Source organism: Heteronotia binoei, chromosome 15, assembly GCF_032191835.1.
Source record: "Heteronotia binoei isolate CCM8104 ecotype False Entrance Well chromosome 15, APGP_CSIRO_Hbin_v1, whole genome shotgun sequence".
Classification (NCBI taxonomy): domain Eukaryota; kingdom Metazoa; phylum Chordata; class Lepidosauria; order Squamata; family Gekkonidae; genus Heteronotia; species Heteronotia binoei.
Genome location: NC_083237.1, coordinates 19532507 through 19549747, shown reverse-complemented (window position 1 = coordinate 19549747; position 17241 = coordinate 19532507). Strand labels below are relative to the sequence as shown.

The following is a 17241-nucleotide window of genomic DNA, read 5'->3' as shown; positions in this document are numbered from 1 at the left end:
CAGACATCTACGCTTTCCCCCCAGCAAGTTGGGTAGTCATTTGACCGACCTCGGAAGGATGGAAGGCTGAGTCAAGCATGAGCCGGCTACCTGAACCCAGCTTCCACCGGGGATCGAACTCAGGTCGTGAGCAGAGCTTAGGACTGCAGTACTGCAGCTTTAACACTCTGCGCCACGGGGCTCTTATCCATCTGCCTCAAATAAACCAGAACTCCGTTTGTCACCCACAGCACCGAAGGCCCTGATCAGTCCATCCATTTTCACCCAGCCCTTTCTCCATCCCTGAAGCTCTGGGTAGCAACCAAAGTTTTCCCTCCCACCCCAATTTCATCCTCACAACAGTCCTGTGAGGTAGGCTAGGATGAGAGAAGGGAACACGAGCCCAAAGTCACCCAATGAGTTCCTTTTGAGCCCAGGTTTCTCGAGGTCCTAGGCCCCCTAACCACACGGGATCTCCTCTCAGACCAGAGGTTTCACTGAGCCGTAGCCTTCCAGAGGACACGGGGCCCTGATTTTTGCCACAACAGACTACAAAGACTATGACATTCAGAAGGATAACCTCTTGGTTGCGGCAAAAAATAAGATCCATCATGGCCCCTGCACAAGGTTATCCTCCCAGAATTACAACTGATCTCCAAATTGCAGAGTTCCCCAACGTGGTGCCTGTGGGAGAACTGGGTTTGATTCCCCACTCCTCCACTTGCATTTGCTGGAATGGCCTTGGGTTATCCACAGCTCCGGCAGAGGTTGTCCTTGAAAGGGCAGCTGCTGTGAGAGTCCTCTCAGCCCCACCCACCTAACGGGGTGTCTGTTGTGGGGGAGGAAGGTAAAGGAGATTGTGAGCCGCTCTGAGACTCTTCGGAGTGGAGGGCGGGATATAAATCCAATTTCTTCTTCTTCTTCTTCAGGGCTGGCCTTGTCACTAGGCAAACTAGGTGACTCCCTAGGGCGCTGGTCTTCTGGTGCGCCAAACTGGGCACCCCCATGTGACTCAGTGAAGGGGGAGGAGCCAGAAGTTAGCCTTGCCTAGGGTGCCAGACAGTCTAGGGCCAGCCCTGGGCACCACAATGCCCACCAACACTATTCCTGCTGCCCACCGAGTGTTTTGAGGAAGTGGGTGGTGACAGGTGGGCATTTTGCATAGTAAAAGTTTTTAACTGGCCAGTGGAGATTTCATTGGTTGGGCAGATTTTTTTTTTAATGATGCTTTGGCAGCAGCTGCCACCACAGCACAAGAATCTCCACTGTGTGATGGAAAATTAACAGCAGCAGCCGCTTTATGGCTGGCCCCACTTCCTCCAGCAGCCATTTTGCGGCTGCACCAACCACCGTGTGAGAATTGCAGGGATGCTGGCAAGCGGAGAACGGCTGGGCGCCCCCGCTGAGCTCTCTCCCCCTCCTACACCCCACCAGCCCCGGGTTCTGCCCCCAAATCTCTAGGAACTTCCCAGCCCGATTTGTAACACCTTTATTAGCCTTAGAGGTGCAACTGGAAGGTCTGTTGCTTTTAGAGCACCTGAGCCGGTTCACCGAAAGCCGAACCCTGCCAGGCAACGGCTGCCTGGGAAAAAAACAGGGGAGGAGAATGACGCACTCAAAGGTGGACGGGCTACTTTTCGAGAAAGGAGAGGGAAGCAACATGCAACAGGCTCCCGTCCCTCCTCGTATTTACGCACAACCAGGTTTCCTGGAAGAAGAATGTTTTTGTTCTCTGCCGTGTACATTGCCGGCATCAGCTGATAGCGAGAAAATGGGGAATTGATTGCCTCATCCTGGGCAATCTCATCTCTACGTGGTTGCACTGTGAGGATCAAAACATCCACAACGTGGGGGCCCACAAGGGCTAAGATATATTCTTCCAGAAACCCAAAAGATGGCTTAAGTTTGGAAAACACTGCCATTTGCAAATGCCTAGACTTCACAGGTGTGTGGGGAGGCATTTGGGGGCACTGCGGATTGCATGCACCCAGGGCTTTTTTTGTAGCAGGAACTCCTTTGCATATTAGGCCACACCCACCTAATGTAGCCAATCGCCCAAGAGCTTACAGTAGGCCCTGCAAGAAGAGCCCTCTAAGCTCTGGGAGGATTGGCTACATCAGGTGGGTGTGGCCTAATATGCAAAGGAGTTCCTGCTAAAAAAAAAAGCCCTGCATGCACCAAACAACAAAAGGAAACTGAGGGGGAAGTTCAGAGGAGAGGGTACAAGAAAAAGCAGTTTGGGAAAGGAAGGGTATGAGAGGTGAGCAAGAGATGCTAGTCCTTGTGGACTCCCTAGACTGCAACTTTCTGTCTTGCTTTCTACAAATAAACTTTGAAGCCCAAGATATCCTATCTCCAAACTGAAACCATGGGGGCAGAACCATTTGTCTTGTTTTAGATAGTTACACCCCACCTTTCTCCCCAAAGGGTGCATAAGATTATGTAAAGATGCTGAATCCGTCACTGCCAAATACGTTTGCCATCTGAATGGGGGAAAGCAGCTGACACAGCTCTTGGGAGGTCTAATCAGCAAACAGTAGGGCTCTTCCCACAGCAGCCTGATGTGGGTTAACATCTACCAGGCCAAACCACTGCTGTGAAATGCACAAGAGCCAAGGCCAATAAACAAACGACAACAGTTGGCAACCCTGCTGCTTGACACTGCAACAGAAGGGAAATTTTCAAGATCCGGGGAGAGGTAGAAAGGAATCTCCATCTGCCTGTGTTTTGTCTGTCACTTCTAGGAGATGATCCAACTCTTGAGTGGCAAAAATATATATCATTTGACTCCCTCTGCAAAAAGAAGTGGCCAGCTGCATCATCACAGTGAGGTGTGCAAAACAGCAACAGGCTCTGCAGAACGGGGGTAGTAAACCCATGCTCACAACTTGAAAGGAGACCGGAAGGGACAGAAATGTCAGGGGTGATGAATGAGAGAGCCGTGAGCTAGATAAGGGCAGGAGCTGGGCAAATGCAGAAAAAGGGGAGCGAAAGCATTCTGCACTGAGCAAGCCAATGCTGGGACATTTTATATTTATGAGCTTCCTGGTTGCCTGTTCCTAAGTAAGTTGCCAAAGTGATTTCTTCTTTCAGGCAGGGCTTGGTCTATTTTAACCACCGTCACAGGGAAGGGCTGCAGCTCAGTAGCTCCAGATGAAGCACAGCAGGTTAAATGGTGGCAAAAGAACCCTCTTCGCCCCAGGACTCAGGGGTGTCGAATCTGCTGCCCAAGGGCTGGATCAAGCCCCCAGAGGGCTCCTATCAGGCCCATGAGTAACTCAGTCATCTGCTTCCTTCTCCCTCTCTTGCTTCCTTCTGCATCACAGCTTGCTTTGCCAGGCTTGCTTAATCACATAAGAGCTACAGAGCAAAGCCTTTATTTTCTCAGTTGACTGACCAGCACATGAAGCAGCTTATGTACAAAAGCTCACAATGCCCAGCCACTACATGTTTTCCTTTGGGTCTTAGGCTCAAAGCATTGACCATGATATTTCTGTAATGAATGTCAATAAATGAAAAGTAGGTTTGCAACATATAAACACACACCTCAAGAAGATTCGTTCCACGTCCCTGTCCTCAGGATCAAAGCCACAGTCTCATCCCTCATCCCCCCACATATCAAAGCAAAGACCTGCTGGATCTGGATCAGAACTTCTAACCCTCATGGTGAACACCCAGATGACCTCAGGAAGCGCCCTGCCCCAGTGCTTGGAGAAGGCAACAGCGACATCCTACTGTTAAACCCAGAGCTTTTTTTGTAGCAGGAACTCCTTTGCATATGAGGCCACACACCCCTGATGTAGCCCATCTTCCTGGATCTTAAAGTAGATCCTGTAAGAAGAGCCCTGTAAGCTCTTGGAGGATTAGCTACATCAGGGGATGTGGCCTAATATGCAAAGGAGTTCCTGCTACAAAAAAAGCCCTGTTACACCTGGTATTGAGGTACACTGCCACTGTACATGGAGGCTTCCCTTTAGTCATCAAGGATGGACCTTTACAGGTTCTGGAGCTTACAAGTAGGCCCTGTACCAAGAGCCCCATAAGCTCTTGGAGGATTGGCTACATCAGGGAGGGTGGCCTAATATGCAAAGGAGTTCCTGCTACAAAAAAAAGCTCGGGATCTATCCTTCATGAGTTTGTCTAATCCTGATAAGGGGGAATGCGACAGATTCTCAGGGAAGTCCATCAGTGCTTACTGGCCACGGCGAATAAAGGAAGGCTCCACGTTCAGGGGCAGCAAAGCTCTACGTACCAGTGGTAGGAGGCAACAGCAGGAGAAGGCACTGCTTGACTTCTATACCCCGTTGTTCCTCCAGGGCAAGCGGTTGGCCACTGTGTGAAACAAGATGCTGGACTCAGGGTTGGCCCTGCCACTAGGTAAACTAGGTGACTGCCTAGGGCTCCAGCCTTCTGGGGTTGCTGAACTGGGTGCCCCCATGTGACTCGGTGATGTTATCAATGCAGGATGGGGGGGCAGGACTTAGCCTTGCCTAGACAGTCTACAGCCAGCCCTGGCTGGACAAACCACTGGCCTGATCCAGCAATGCATTTCTTCACCACCCTGACCCAGCAGGGCTATTTTAAATCTTCTAAGCCAGGGGTGGCCAATGGTAGCTCTCCAGATATTTTTTTTGCCTACAACTCCCATCAGCCCCAGCCATTGGCCATGCTGGCTAGGGCTGATGGGAGTTGTAGGCAAAAAAAACATCTGGAGAGCTACTGTTGGCCACCCCTGTTCTAAACTAGTAGTCATCGCTGCTATCTCCTAGCAAGAAATGCAATACTCCGAGACTTCCCACCCTCTCTGGTTAATGACCAACCATCACTGGTTCTTTGCCATGATTGAGCCACACGTTGGCGCACGCAGTCTGAACGTTCTGCTCCAAGCTCAAAAAAGGGTCATTGTCCCCTCTTTGCGAAGTTCTTCCCAGGCGCTGGACCAGAGTCAAATGTTTAGCAGGCAGAATGAACCTGATCCATTCCAAACAGCTTGTGCAGCAGAGAAGAAGAGCCACCTTGTAGAGTACATACTACCTGTCAGTTGCAGGTATTATCCTGCTCTCACAGTATTGTTTCTAAGCAATTCAGAGCATAGAAAACAAAGAGCTGGACCAGCTCCCAAGGTGACCCAGTCCAACCCCCTGCATGCTGCAGGAAATTTCCAGGATCCCTGAGCCAATCCGGCCTGATCAAAATCCCTCCCTGGCCCCAAAGTCAGCTACTTTATGGCTTGTTTCAGACTTCTGAAATCCCAGTCCTATTACATTACCCTGTTGATTACATGGACTTACCCTGCATAATCTGCCTTGAGTTTCACTGAAAAAGGCGGACTATAAAACAAATCAAATGTCACCTGGCCTTCTCCATAATGCACTGCTCATGTGAGCCACCAACATTCACAGACTTGGACGTGGCTCAGTGGCAGTAGGGCTGTGGCTTAGCGGCAGAGCCTCTGCTTTGCATGCAGAAGGTCACCAGTTCAATCCTCGGCATCTCCAGTTAAAAGATCTGGCAGTAGATGATGTGATGAAAGAACTCTGCATGAGACCCTAGAGAGCTATTGCCAAACTAAGTAGGCAGTACTGAAGTCAATGGACAACAGGGTTTGACTCAGTAGAAAGTGGCATCCTATATTCATAGGAACATTTTGGGACAGAGGTGGCCAAACTGTGGCTCGGGAGCCACATGTCGTTCTTATATTGTGTAGCTCTGGAAGCTGCCACTAACCCTTTAACTCTCCTAAGGAGAGTTACTCCAGTCTACGCCCATTCATTTCAATGGGCTTAGACTGGAGTAACTCTCCTTAGGATTGCACTGTAAATCCTCCAAGCCAAGCTATCCAGCATCCTGGAGAACACAGTTAAAGCTGCTTTCTTTCCACCTCTCCCTCTTTCCATTTTTTCCTTCCTTCCTTCCTCTCTCAAACATCTGAAGTTTATTCTACGTGGCTCTTATGTTAAGCAAGTTTGCCCAGCCCTGTTTTGGGGTATGCTCGTGTCCTCAGTCAGACAATCCGACTCTGTAGCCTGCTTGGACCGTCCATCCCTCTTCACTGCCTTGTGAAAGGTTCTTTCCCATGATCTGCAAGTTGAGATCCTGCTGCCTGGAGATGTTGGGGTTTTTGGCGTACACAACACATGCTCAGCCACTGAGCTATGAGCCTTTGGTACCCACCCCTGGCATTCTCTGGCAAGTAATTATTAACCACAGCTGCATCCCGCCTTCCCCTACGGCAGTCAAGATGGCACAGGTGAGCGATGCCATGTGGGAAATTTCCACTGGCCCACAAAACAAGACAGGTCCTATTCTGCACTCGTGAACTGTCAGGAGTAATTGAGGGCAGGATCTCCCCCCCCCCACACACACACACCCCACGCAAAGCACAGAGCAAGGCCTTGGAGGCATGGAGTTAAGACTGGGAGCACCGGACAGTCCAAGAGGGAACAAGGAAACTGTGAAGCAACAGAGAGCAATGACGTCTACAAGGCTGCAGTGTGCGGCTGAGAACCTTTGCATCATTGAAGTCTAGGGGAGGCTGTGTCAGCGTCTCTGGCGTCTGATTGGCTACTTGGCCGGAGGTGTGTGCGGGATGAAGAAACGCCCACCTGGGCTCCCTGCCCGGACGGGAAGGAAAGGGTGCTGCTGCAGAGAAATCGCGAAGGAGGGAGGGGATGTATGGAGAAGGGAAAAGACAGGCCAGACACTCCTGCAAGAAGATCTCCTCCGTAAGCAAGCACAGAGAGAGAGAGAGAAATGGGAAGCGCCCATTTCACCTTGCTGAGCAGCAGTACTGGGAGATCCGGGTTCTGGACAAAAGGAAGGGTAAAAAATGTAAGAGACAGATACTAAGGCCACATGAGTCATGCTGCCAGTCGAGCAGGAAATAATGCAAACAGGGCACACAGTTCCTGTTTACAGGGGCAGGGTGTTGCACAAAGACACTGAGTCAGGGCCATTCCCAAGGCTGGAATGGCCATTGTGACCGGCGGGCTCAGTTTGTGAGGTTCTAGAAGCATTGGGACATTTGCCCTGAGGCACAGAATGCTCAGTGGGAGGAGCCATAGCTTAGTGGTAGAGCACCTGCTCAGCCCACAGAAGGTCCTGGGTTCAATCCCTGGCCTTTCCCATGAAAAGGGTCAGGTGGTCAGCGATGTGAAAGAGCTCTGGAGGCCCTGGAGAGCTCATGTGTCAGTGTAGGCAATAGTGACTTTGACGGACCGAACCCTCAAACAGCCACACCACGCTTGCTCTCAGCATGGCACTGGAAACATCGTGGTGGAACAAAAACAAGCACAGTCATACAAGCAACAAAGTCTTATCTGAGCACCAGGCAGAAAACAGTAGTCTTCAGCTGACCCCGGAATAAAACCGGCATTGAGGACAGATGAACGTTCCAGGAAGAGAATCCCATAGATGGGGGGCAGCCAGTTAAAGGACTCTGCTTCCAGCAGATGCTAATCTCGCATCCACCCCAAATGGTACCTAGAGTAGGGACTTCTTAAGGAGCAGGAAGGTTCATGCAGGAGTAGGTGCCTCTTCCTTTGGAGGGGCAGCCAAATGGCAAACCAAGGGGGATGTCTGCCTGGAGACCAAGCCCTATGGGGAGAGGCTGAGGGAATTGGGAATGTTCAGTCTGCAGAAGAGGAGGCTGAGGGGGGACATGATTGCTCTCTTGAAGTATTTGAAGCACAGGAGATTAGAACTGTCTGAATCTGAAGGTGCGAAGTGAGGGTCTCTGGAGAGGGGATTTTGTAATTCTACTGCAGCAGAAGACCCTAGGGCAGGGTGGCGCCAGTGAACACCAAGGTGCCTGCCTGTAGTTTCCTTGGAGTCCACTAAGCTTTTCAGAATGTGAGCGGGGCCACTGTAAGGCAGGCCTTGTTACTGGCTGCCACTGTTCAATAGAAAGGGTTTTTTTCCACTGGAAGGTAAGGAAGCCTTGCAAGCACCAGGCCTTGCCTTAGTTAGTGTATGGCTCCGTTCCTCTTTTCTGGCTTTCCTCCTTCCCAGGAGGTGAGTAGAGGGAGACCTTCCAATTAACCCTCCTGCAGGAACCATTTTGTTGTGGCACTCACCACCTCCTCTCAAAATCCAAAGGTGCCCGCAAGCTCAAAATGGTCGGGGACCCCCACCTGAAGGGGGCGGGGGGTGCATTTACTAGGTACACAGGGTTGACCTATCAGGTCATTGTACAAATGTGGCCAATTGCACTGACCCTTTAGACCTGTGGCATCTATGCACTGCTGCGAGCGCAAGTCTTGAGTAACTTGGCAAGGAAAAAGAAGCGAAGGCACAAGGGATGCAATTCTCTGGAAAGCTGTGTCCTACCCAAGAGATTGCTACTGGCCTTATGCCCCCAGGCATGAAACAGACACGGAAATAACCAGCCATGGAGGACTGACATGAGTTTAACTGCAATCCAGACTGCAGGTGAGTTTGCAAGCAGCTTCTTCCACTAAGAACTGTGCTCTGGGAACTGTAAGAAAGCAAACCTGTCCCGGATGTTGTATACATCCCCCAACTTCATATCTGAAACGTGCCAAGTCCAAAACTTAGTTTCGTGTGCAGTGCTCTGAAAACAAAACCCAGACTTTTTTTCTTTTGACATTTCTAGTCTTCAAGGCCACCCGCCAAGATAAGTTTCAAAAAGGTACTGAAGCACTCATAGACATCAAAAGCCGTGAAAGAAGAAGACTGTAGATTTATACCCCGCCCTTCTCTCTGAATCAGAGTCTCAGAGCGGTTTACAATCTCCTTTATCTTCATCCCGCACAACAGACACACCCTGTGAGGTAGGTGGGGCTAAGAGAGCTCTCCAGAAGCTGCCCTTTCAAGGACAACTCTTGGGAGAGCTATAGCTGACCCAAGGCCATGCCAGCAGCTGCAAGTGGAAGAGTGGGAAATCAAACTCAGTTCTCCCAGGTAAGAGTAGACACACTTAACCACTACACCAAACCAGATTCGAGAAGCAAATGGACAGAAAATGGGACTCCTGCACCTTGTATATTGGCCATCCCCCACAACTCAATAGCAGAACCCACCCCAAGAAAGGAGCAAATGCGTTCACTTATTCTTCCTAATTTGTGCACAGAATCCTGCTTCGATGGGTGCAAAATTTGTTTCCACTTTTTAAAAAAAGCACAGAACTCAGAATCCTGGACCTAAACCCCGCCCCCTACGGGCACCTACTTTGGGAAATGTGATAACGATGATTAACCCCCACCCCCATCATTACACAGAATTTATGGCCAACATAATAGCAGGGCTGGACTACTCTCACTCACCCACCCACAGCCTCCACCCACGCAAGGGAAAATTCCATTCGGGTGGCTCATCCAAGCGTGGCCAAGACGAAGGGACCAGAATGGGATTTTGAAGAATGTGTCACAGGTAACAGCTGGGATGAGGAGGTCTATCTTTATAGTGAGTCTCTCCCCTTTATTCACTGCAGCCTAGACACACCCCAGCCACGCTTCTTTTCCCCATCCCATTATTCCCCACTGAACTTCCCAGATCTGCAGCCAGATCCCAGAATAGGGACCAAAGCCAGAAGACCACCCCCTACTCCCCAGCAAGTGACTGGATGTAGCAGGTTTTCTGAAATACATATTAAATTTGGACACTTTGATGGGGATGGGGGGAATTTATTGGGGGTCTTGTCAATTATACCAGAGGCACCAATTACAGGTCCCCCTATCCTTCATTATTTCCAATAGAGGGAAGGCATTTAAAAGGTGTGTGGTCCCTTTAAATGATATGGCCAGAACTCCCTTTGGAATTTAATTATGCTTGTCACACCCTTGCTCCACCTCCGATATCTCCTGGCTTCACCCCCAAAGTCCCCAGGTGTTTCTTCCATTGGACTTGGCAACCCATTTTTATCAATGAAATCAATAAATACTACCTATGACTTCTGGAACAGTCATATGTGTACAAGGTGCCTGCCACACCTTAATTTCACTTCACAACAGGGCTACAAGACCGTGTCATCTGAATGTGGATTTCCTTTGCTAATAACCAGCAAGCAAATGAACCCCCAATAATCTGAGATGCTCAAACCAGCATGCTGTGAAAAGGAAAGACTCGTATCCCCAGCTTGATCTCTCAGATCAGCAGTTTCCCCACCTTCCACCAGCATGGAAGAGTCCAAAGTTCCCCAAAATATTAAAAAGAAAAGTTACAAGATTCTTATGTATTGACAATGCTCAACGAAGCAGGAAATCTGGGTTGTTGATAAACTCCCGTATGCCGTGAAACTTTCATCCAGTGACATCAGCACTTCATACAGGGCACAATAACCCTGTATAATCTGATCCTCAATCATTTCACTGCTATGAAACGAAGTTCAAGGTAAAAGACAAACCAAATTCTCTTATCCTTGACCAGGAACGCTTCCCCCCCACTCTTTGCTATTGAGTCATATCTGACTTATCACAACCCCATAGGGTTTTCAAGGCAAGAGATGTTCAGAGGTGGTTTGCCATTGCATGACTCTGCATAGCGACCCTGGAGTCCTTTGTGGTCTCCCATCCAAATACTTACCAGGGCCATCCCTCCTTTGCCTTCTGAGATCTATCAAGATTGGGCTAGCGTGGGTTACCCAGGTCATGGTGACCAGGAACTACCAGGTAAGAAAACCAAGCCTCTTGCCTCACCAGAATACCAAACCTAAAGAGCAACGATACCCTTGATTGTGTCAACTGGTTGCTGTTTGGGTTTTTTTTTTAAGCCGCTGCAAGCTTCCAGATCTCACAAGACCATTCTTCAAGGAAAGACAGGATACATAAGAAACACGCACCCTGAATGCCTTCCAAAGTGCTCAGTGTTTTCAATAGCCACTAACTTTAAAGACGGCGTACCTCTTTTTAAATCTGGCTCATGTAGTCTTTCACTAACTTTAAAGACAGCGTAGCTCTTTTTAAATTTGGAAGGCTCGTGCAGTCTTTCAGAGTTAGCCACAATGCCATAACAAGGGCTGTGCATACCAAAAGCCAGAACCTAAAACAAAATTACTTATTTCCAAAGACGGCCACAGTGAAAGTGATTTGGAGCATTCAGAGTGCCAAGGGAGAAATGTCAGGGGCATAAAATTAGCATAGGCAGTGAGATAAGAATCCTGTGTCCCTATTCAGACCTGAGGAGGGTTCATTGTTCTGAATGTGCAAATGAACTCTAGCTGTTGGGTCTCTAAACTGCTACTGAACTCAAATCCAGCTTTTCTTCTTCTGCAAACCAGCACAGCTGCCCTCTGAGATAGAAAAGATGGGCCCTGTCACCCTTCCACTGCATTTAGAGGTGAAGCAGGAACCTGAACAGAGAGAAGAATGGATGGCACCCATACTGGGCACAGCTGCATTCTCTTTCCCAGCTGTGTAGCCAGGAAGCACAAGCTCTGGGTCTCAAGCTGGAAACTTTATTGGAGCAGCTGGGCCCTGCTGACCACACCATGCAAGGGGCAAGTAATCCAACCCTTATGAATGGTAGACAGCACATCTCTCTCCTTTCTCCGGATGCAGCTTCAGCAGCTATCCCCTTTTGCCTGCAAGTCTCACATCTCTCTCTCACACCCACCTGCCTTATACTGAATCAGACCCTTGGTCTATTAGGGTCTGTATTGTGTACTCAGACTGGCAACGGATTTCCAAGGTTTCAGGCAGAGATCTTTCACCATCACCTCCTACCTGATCTCTTTATCTGGAATGTTGAGAATTGAACCTGAGACATTTCTGCATGCCAAGCAAATGCTCTACCCACGGAGCCATGACCCCCTAAAGAAACGCACACTGCTGCTATGGTACAGACTCAAGATCTGCCAAAGAGGGAACTTTCCATCTTATCCTCCTCCCTACAGAGCTGGCAACCAGCCAACCTAATCAGGGCTTTTTTGTAGCAGGAACTCCTTTGTATATTAGGTCACACCCCCTTGATGTAGCCAATCCTCCTGAAGCTTACAGCAGGCCCTGTACTAAAAGCCCTGTAAGCTACTGAAGGATTGGCTACATCAGGGGTATGTGGCCTAATATGCAAAAGAGTTCCTGCTACAAAAAAAAGCCCTGTGTAAGACCAACTAGATATCAACCTTCCAGCTGCCCACAGTTGTCTGGCTAACAATCACATGAGGCTACAATGAGCCACCCAAGGTGACACAGAGAGAGGAAGTCCCCTGTAGGTCTGGCCATCAATTATAACCATGCTGGGCCAGAGGAAAATGCTGAGGCCCAAAGGATCCCAAGGTGGGAAACTCTGGCTCCTTCCTTCCTGCACCTTCAAAAAAACTTCTTCCCTTCTTCTGCCAGCTAAACTTTGCACTACTGAAGCCAAGTGTCCTCAAATCTCTTCCCCTGTGTCCGGTGCAGAATTGGTGCTAGGGCTCAAGTCGAATGGGAAGACTTGCCCTTTGGTCCCTGGATATGTCACATCTCATGATTATTTAATAGTCAAGTTCTTGGCACATGCTCAGAAGCACTGTCTTCCGACTGGTGCTTTGGCACTACCAGGACATCTTTTCCTATTGGAGTTGTTCCTTCCTGGGTGCACAAGAACCCCACATGGTCCCTTCTAATCTGCAAAGCTACCCCTTACATCCCTGATTCCCACCTAGCTCTGAAGGTTGTGGAAGAAAAAGAAGAAGACTGCAGATTTATATCCCACCCTTCTTGAATCAGAGACTCAGAGCGGTTTACAATCCCCTTTACCTTCCCCCCCCATACACACACACACACACAACAGACTCCCTGTGAGGTGGGTGGGGCTGTGAGAGCTCTCAGAGAAGCTGCCCTTTCAAGGACAACCTCTGCCTGGGCTATGGCTGACCCAAGGCCATTCCAGCAGCTGCAAGTGGAGGAGTGGGGAATCAAACCCAGTTCTCCCAGATAAGATTCTGCATACTTAACCACTACACTAAACCGGCTCTCTGAACGTCTTCCACAAGAGTCCCAGCCCTCTTTCAGAAGATGCTAAGAGGCTGAGTGGCAGTTTTGGAACTCCCTGATTTGAACTCAAACAGATTTTACGCAGCCTGCTCTTTCTCCACCACAGATAAGCAGGTGCTTGCCTTGGAAGACTGCTATGAGAATAATGACCTGCCTTAAAGGGTTATCATGGGTTACTACACTAGATAACAGTAGGAACGATAAGCAGTTTAAGTGTTAGGCTAGATGTGGGTGGGGGGGACCCAGCTTTGAATCCTCACTCTGTATCACCTTCAAACTGTCACCTTCTCACAGCTCTACTTACCTCACAGTATTGTTGTCAGGAAAAAAGAAGGTGCACAGAACAGTGTACAACAACCCAGGTCTTCTTGGTAGAAGAGCAAGATAGAAATGTACTAAGTGCATGTAAAGCTCTTTGAACTCTCCAAAGAGTAAATTTATTTATTTCCTTTATTTGTATTTCATAGGGACCCAAGGTGGCTTACATCATTCTCCTCTCTCCATTTCATCCTCACAACAACCTGTGAGGTAGGCTAGGTGCAAGACTGTGACCAGCCACCAGCAAACTCCCAAGGCACCAGTGGGGATTCAAATCTGGGCCTCACGGGTATCAGTCCAACACTCTGAATCAATACACTAGTGCGCTCTCTCTCTCTCTGCGCAAACATAAAAATAAAGGTAAAGGTAGTCCCCTGTGCAAGCACCAGTCGTTTCCGACTCTGGGGTGATGTTGCATCACAACGTTTTCATGGCAGACTTCTTATGGGGTGGTTTGCCATTGCCTTCCCTAGTCATCTACGCTTCCCCCCGCCCCAGCAAGCTGGGTACTCATTTTACCGACCTCGGAAGGTTTGAAGGCTGAGTCAACCTAGAGCCAGCTACCTGAACCCAGCTTCCACCAGGATCGAACTCAGGTCGTGTACAGAGCTTGGACTGCAGTACTGCAGCTTACCACTCTGCGCCACAGGCTTTGATGCCAGAACCAACTTTCAGCTGGTATTTTGTAGAGGAAAAAGCAAAAGGCATTTTTCCTAACTACAGAGTTAACATGACCCAGACTCCACAGCAGGATCTCGGCTCTCAGGTTGTGAGACAGACAGACCCACGCTGTCCGAAAGGGTGGGGGAGGAGGAAACTCTGCATGCCTGTCTGTAAAGCAGCAGGAACAAAAAAAGGGCTTTCACTTTCAGATGAAAAATACGTGACATCCAGCAGCATCATTTTCCGTGTTTGACATTAATCACGGAAACTCCGTGGCCCTCATCAAGGCTGCTACATCCTCTGAAGAGAGTCAGGTGAGCAGCTGTGCTGCTTGGAAGCAGCAGAACAAAGTTTGAGACCGGTGGCAACTTTCAGACCAACAAAGTCTTTATTTATTTCCTTCACTGTGTTTACCCCCACACCCTGAATTAAACCCAAACAAATGGCAACCATTAAAAACGAAACTTGTTCTTCCTGTTTGGGCCCTGAATCTGTTCAACATCTTCATCGTGCTATCTGCTAGTTTACTGCTCTCACCATCTGTCTATATGTATGGACTGGTAATTTCCATTTCCTGGTATCTGAAGAAGTGTGCATGCACACAAACGTCTATATCTTGAATAAAACATCCTCTGAAGACGTTTCCTCACTTCTTCTAAAGCAGGGGTCCCCAACCCCTGGGCCATGGACCAATACCAGGCCATGGCCTGTTAGCAACCACAATCTCACAATCTCCTTTATCTTCCTTCCCCACAACAGACACCCTGTGAGGTGGGTGGGAGGGACAGAGAGGGCTCTCCCAGAAGCTGCCCTTTCAAGGACAACTCCTACAAAAGCTATGGCTGACCCAGGACGATTCCAGCAGCTGCAATTGGCGGAGTAGGGAATCAAACCCGGTTCTCTCAGATAAGAGTCCACACACTTAACCACTACGCCAAAGTAATAGAAATAAAGTGCACACTTGTATCATCCTGAACACACACACATACACCCTGTGGAAAAACTGACTTCCACAAAACCAGTCCCTGGTGCCAAAAAGGTTGTTGACTGCTGTTCTAAAGAACCCCAGACTTCTTCCTCCCAGATCACCGCCTCTGTCATTCTAATTGCTCCTTAATAAGCCATGAGGAAATGAGTTGCCACTCCCTGGTTCAAGCCTCTTTCCCTGCGTGGCCAGAGGGGAGACAGGCATCGTCTCAGTTCTTCTTCCCGCCCTCCAGCATTCTGTAACCAGGGGATCTAATCATGGCTGCCTCACAGGGATGATGTGAGCATTACTAGCATTATCTAAGTGCAGTGCTTTGGGTGTTTAGGATAAGATTAAGGGCTTTTATTACTACTCACTAATCTCACATTTTTTTGCTGAGTACAAGCTCAGCTGCCCCAACTAGCTTCCTCTTCAGCTAATTTCAGTCCCCCCCCCCTCTTAATATATATAGCAGGGGTGGCCAAACTGTGGCTCGGGGGGCCACATGTAGCTCTTCCACACATATTGTGTGGCTCTCAAAGCCCCCATCACCCTGCTGGCCAGCTTGGAAAATGCATTTAAAGTTGCTTTCTTTCCACCTCTCTCTCCCTCCATCCATTTTCCTTCCTGCTCTCAAACATCTGCTATTTATTCTATGTGGCTCTTACGCTAAGCAAGTTTGGCCACCCCTGATATATAGCATTCACAACAGCCTTATTTCTATTCACTTCATTTTTACCCCACCTGTCTTCCCCCAATAGGGATTCAGAGCGGCTTACATCATTCTCCTGTCCTTTATTTTATCTTCATGACAACAACCCTGTGAGGTAGATTTGGCTGAACTTCTGATGGGCCAAAGGTCAACCAGCAAGTTTCCACGGCAGAGTTAAAACCAGATCTATAAATCAGACCAGCATTACACCCATACTACAAATGGGGGAAACTGAGACCAAAGATAGGACAGGTCTTCTAAGGCCGCTTTTAGTGTGAGCCAGCGCAGTCTAGCAGTTAAGGCACTGGACTTAAGGCTGGGAGACCTGGGTTTGAATCCTCACTCTGCTAAGAAATTTACTGGAGTGCCCTGAAGCCAGTCCATTTCCCACAGCCTAGTCTCTCTCAGAGGGTTTTTGCAGGTGGAAAACAAGGAAGAGAGACCCATGTATGCCAATCTGAGCTACTTGGGGTGGGGGGGAACAATGGGATAAAAATGTACTAGACACTGCGTTAGTAGCAGAAGCAAAATGCAGAGCCATCTGCCTCTCAGATCATAGTTTATTCTCTAGGCTGCTCTATGTTGACTGATTTATGTTTTTGAGTTTCTATCCAGCCTCTCCCCCCCTCCCTACTATACATACCAGCCTCCAACATCCGCCCCCACCTCATCCCCACGTGCCACCTTCTCTCAAAATAAGGGCCCAGGATGGGGCCTTCCCCCCCTCCACTCCAATTTTCCTTCTCGCCCCTCCCCATTTACTTTCTTTTCTTGGGTTTCATAGGGAGAAGGATCTAATTCCTAGAATACAGAGGGAGAAGGGGGGGCTCAAAATCCGGGGGCGGGCTGATTAGTAACTTCAATCTTTTTTTAAAAAAATACAGTAGCTAAAGGGGATGGAAATGTGGTCTCCTAAAGCGGGCTCCCTCATCCTTTGAAGCCACCGATCTAACAGCCACGTGCCGGCAAGATCCCCCGGGAGCGCAATAAAACACCATCAAAAGCAGCCCTCTCCCCCCAAGAGATCCTGACCTTTTTTCTGTCTGGCCCTCCATGCCGGCTTTCTCTTCGCGGGGCGTTGCGAGTTTCCTTGGTCAGCTCGAGAATCGTTCTCCGGGGAGACTCGCGCTCAATGCAGCAGGCAGAGAGACTTAAGCGGCCTCCTTCAGCGCGCGTGTCGTCACAGGCAGCACTGGCCAATCGGCGGCTCTTCCCCGTCGGGTAACAAAGGTTGCCTAGGAGACGCCGGGTCTTCTCGTCATCGCCTTTGGACCGCTTGCGCCCTGCCCACTCCGTTCCTCCTTCAGCCTCTCGGGGGAGCTGGTGGGAAGGAGAGCGCTGATTGGCTGAGTCCGGGAGGCTCGCGGGATGGACACCTGCCGAGTGGGGAAGTTCCAGCGCCGCGCGCTCCCGCGTGACCGATGCGGGTGGTTGCGGGACCGGGCGGCGGAAGGGAAACGGGACATTGTGGGGAAAGAACTCGGATGCATTCACACTACACGAAATAATGCATTTTGCAACTGGCTTTTTACTGTGTAAGAATCCAGTTGCAAAACGCATTATTTATTTAGTCTAGTGTGAATGCACCAAATGCGCTTCCATCTCCAGAGCCTGAAGTCCAGCGGCCAGATGGTCCGGCCGTTCTCTTGGCATGTCCGGCACGCAGGTCT

At 49.4% G+C, this 17241-nt stretch overlaps 1 protein-coding gene across 1 annotated transcript in view; it reads right to left on the bottom strand.

Moving 5' to 3' along the window:
- The window catches only part of PNP (purine nucleoside phosphorylase), a 32819-nt gene extending 15950 nt beyond the window's left edge, over positions 1-16869 (bottom strand). The window contains exon 1 of the mRNA XM_060256035.1: positions 16604-16869. Within this exon, the coding sequence (XP_060112018.1) occupies positions 16604-16626 (23 nt within the window). The 5' untranslated portion in view covers positions 16627-16869. The remainder of the gene's footprint in view (positions 1-16603) is intronic.
- Positions 16870-17241: the final 372 nt, after the last annotated feature.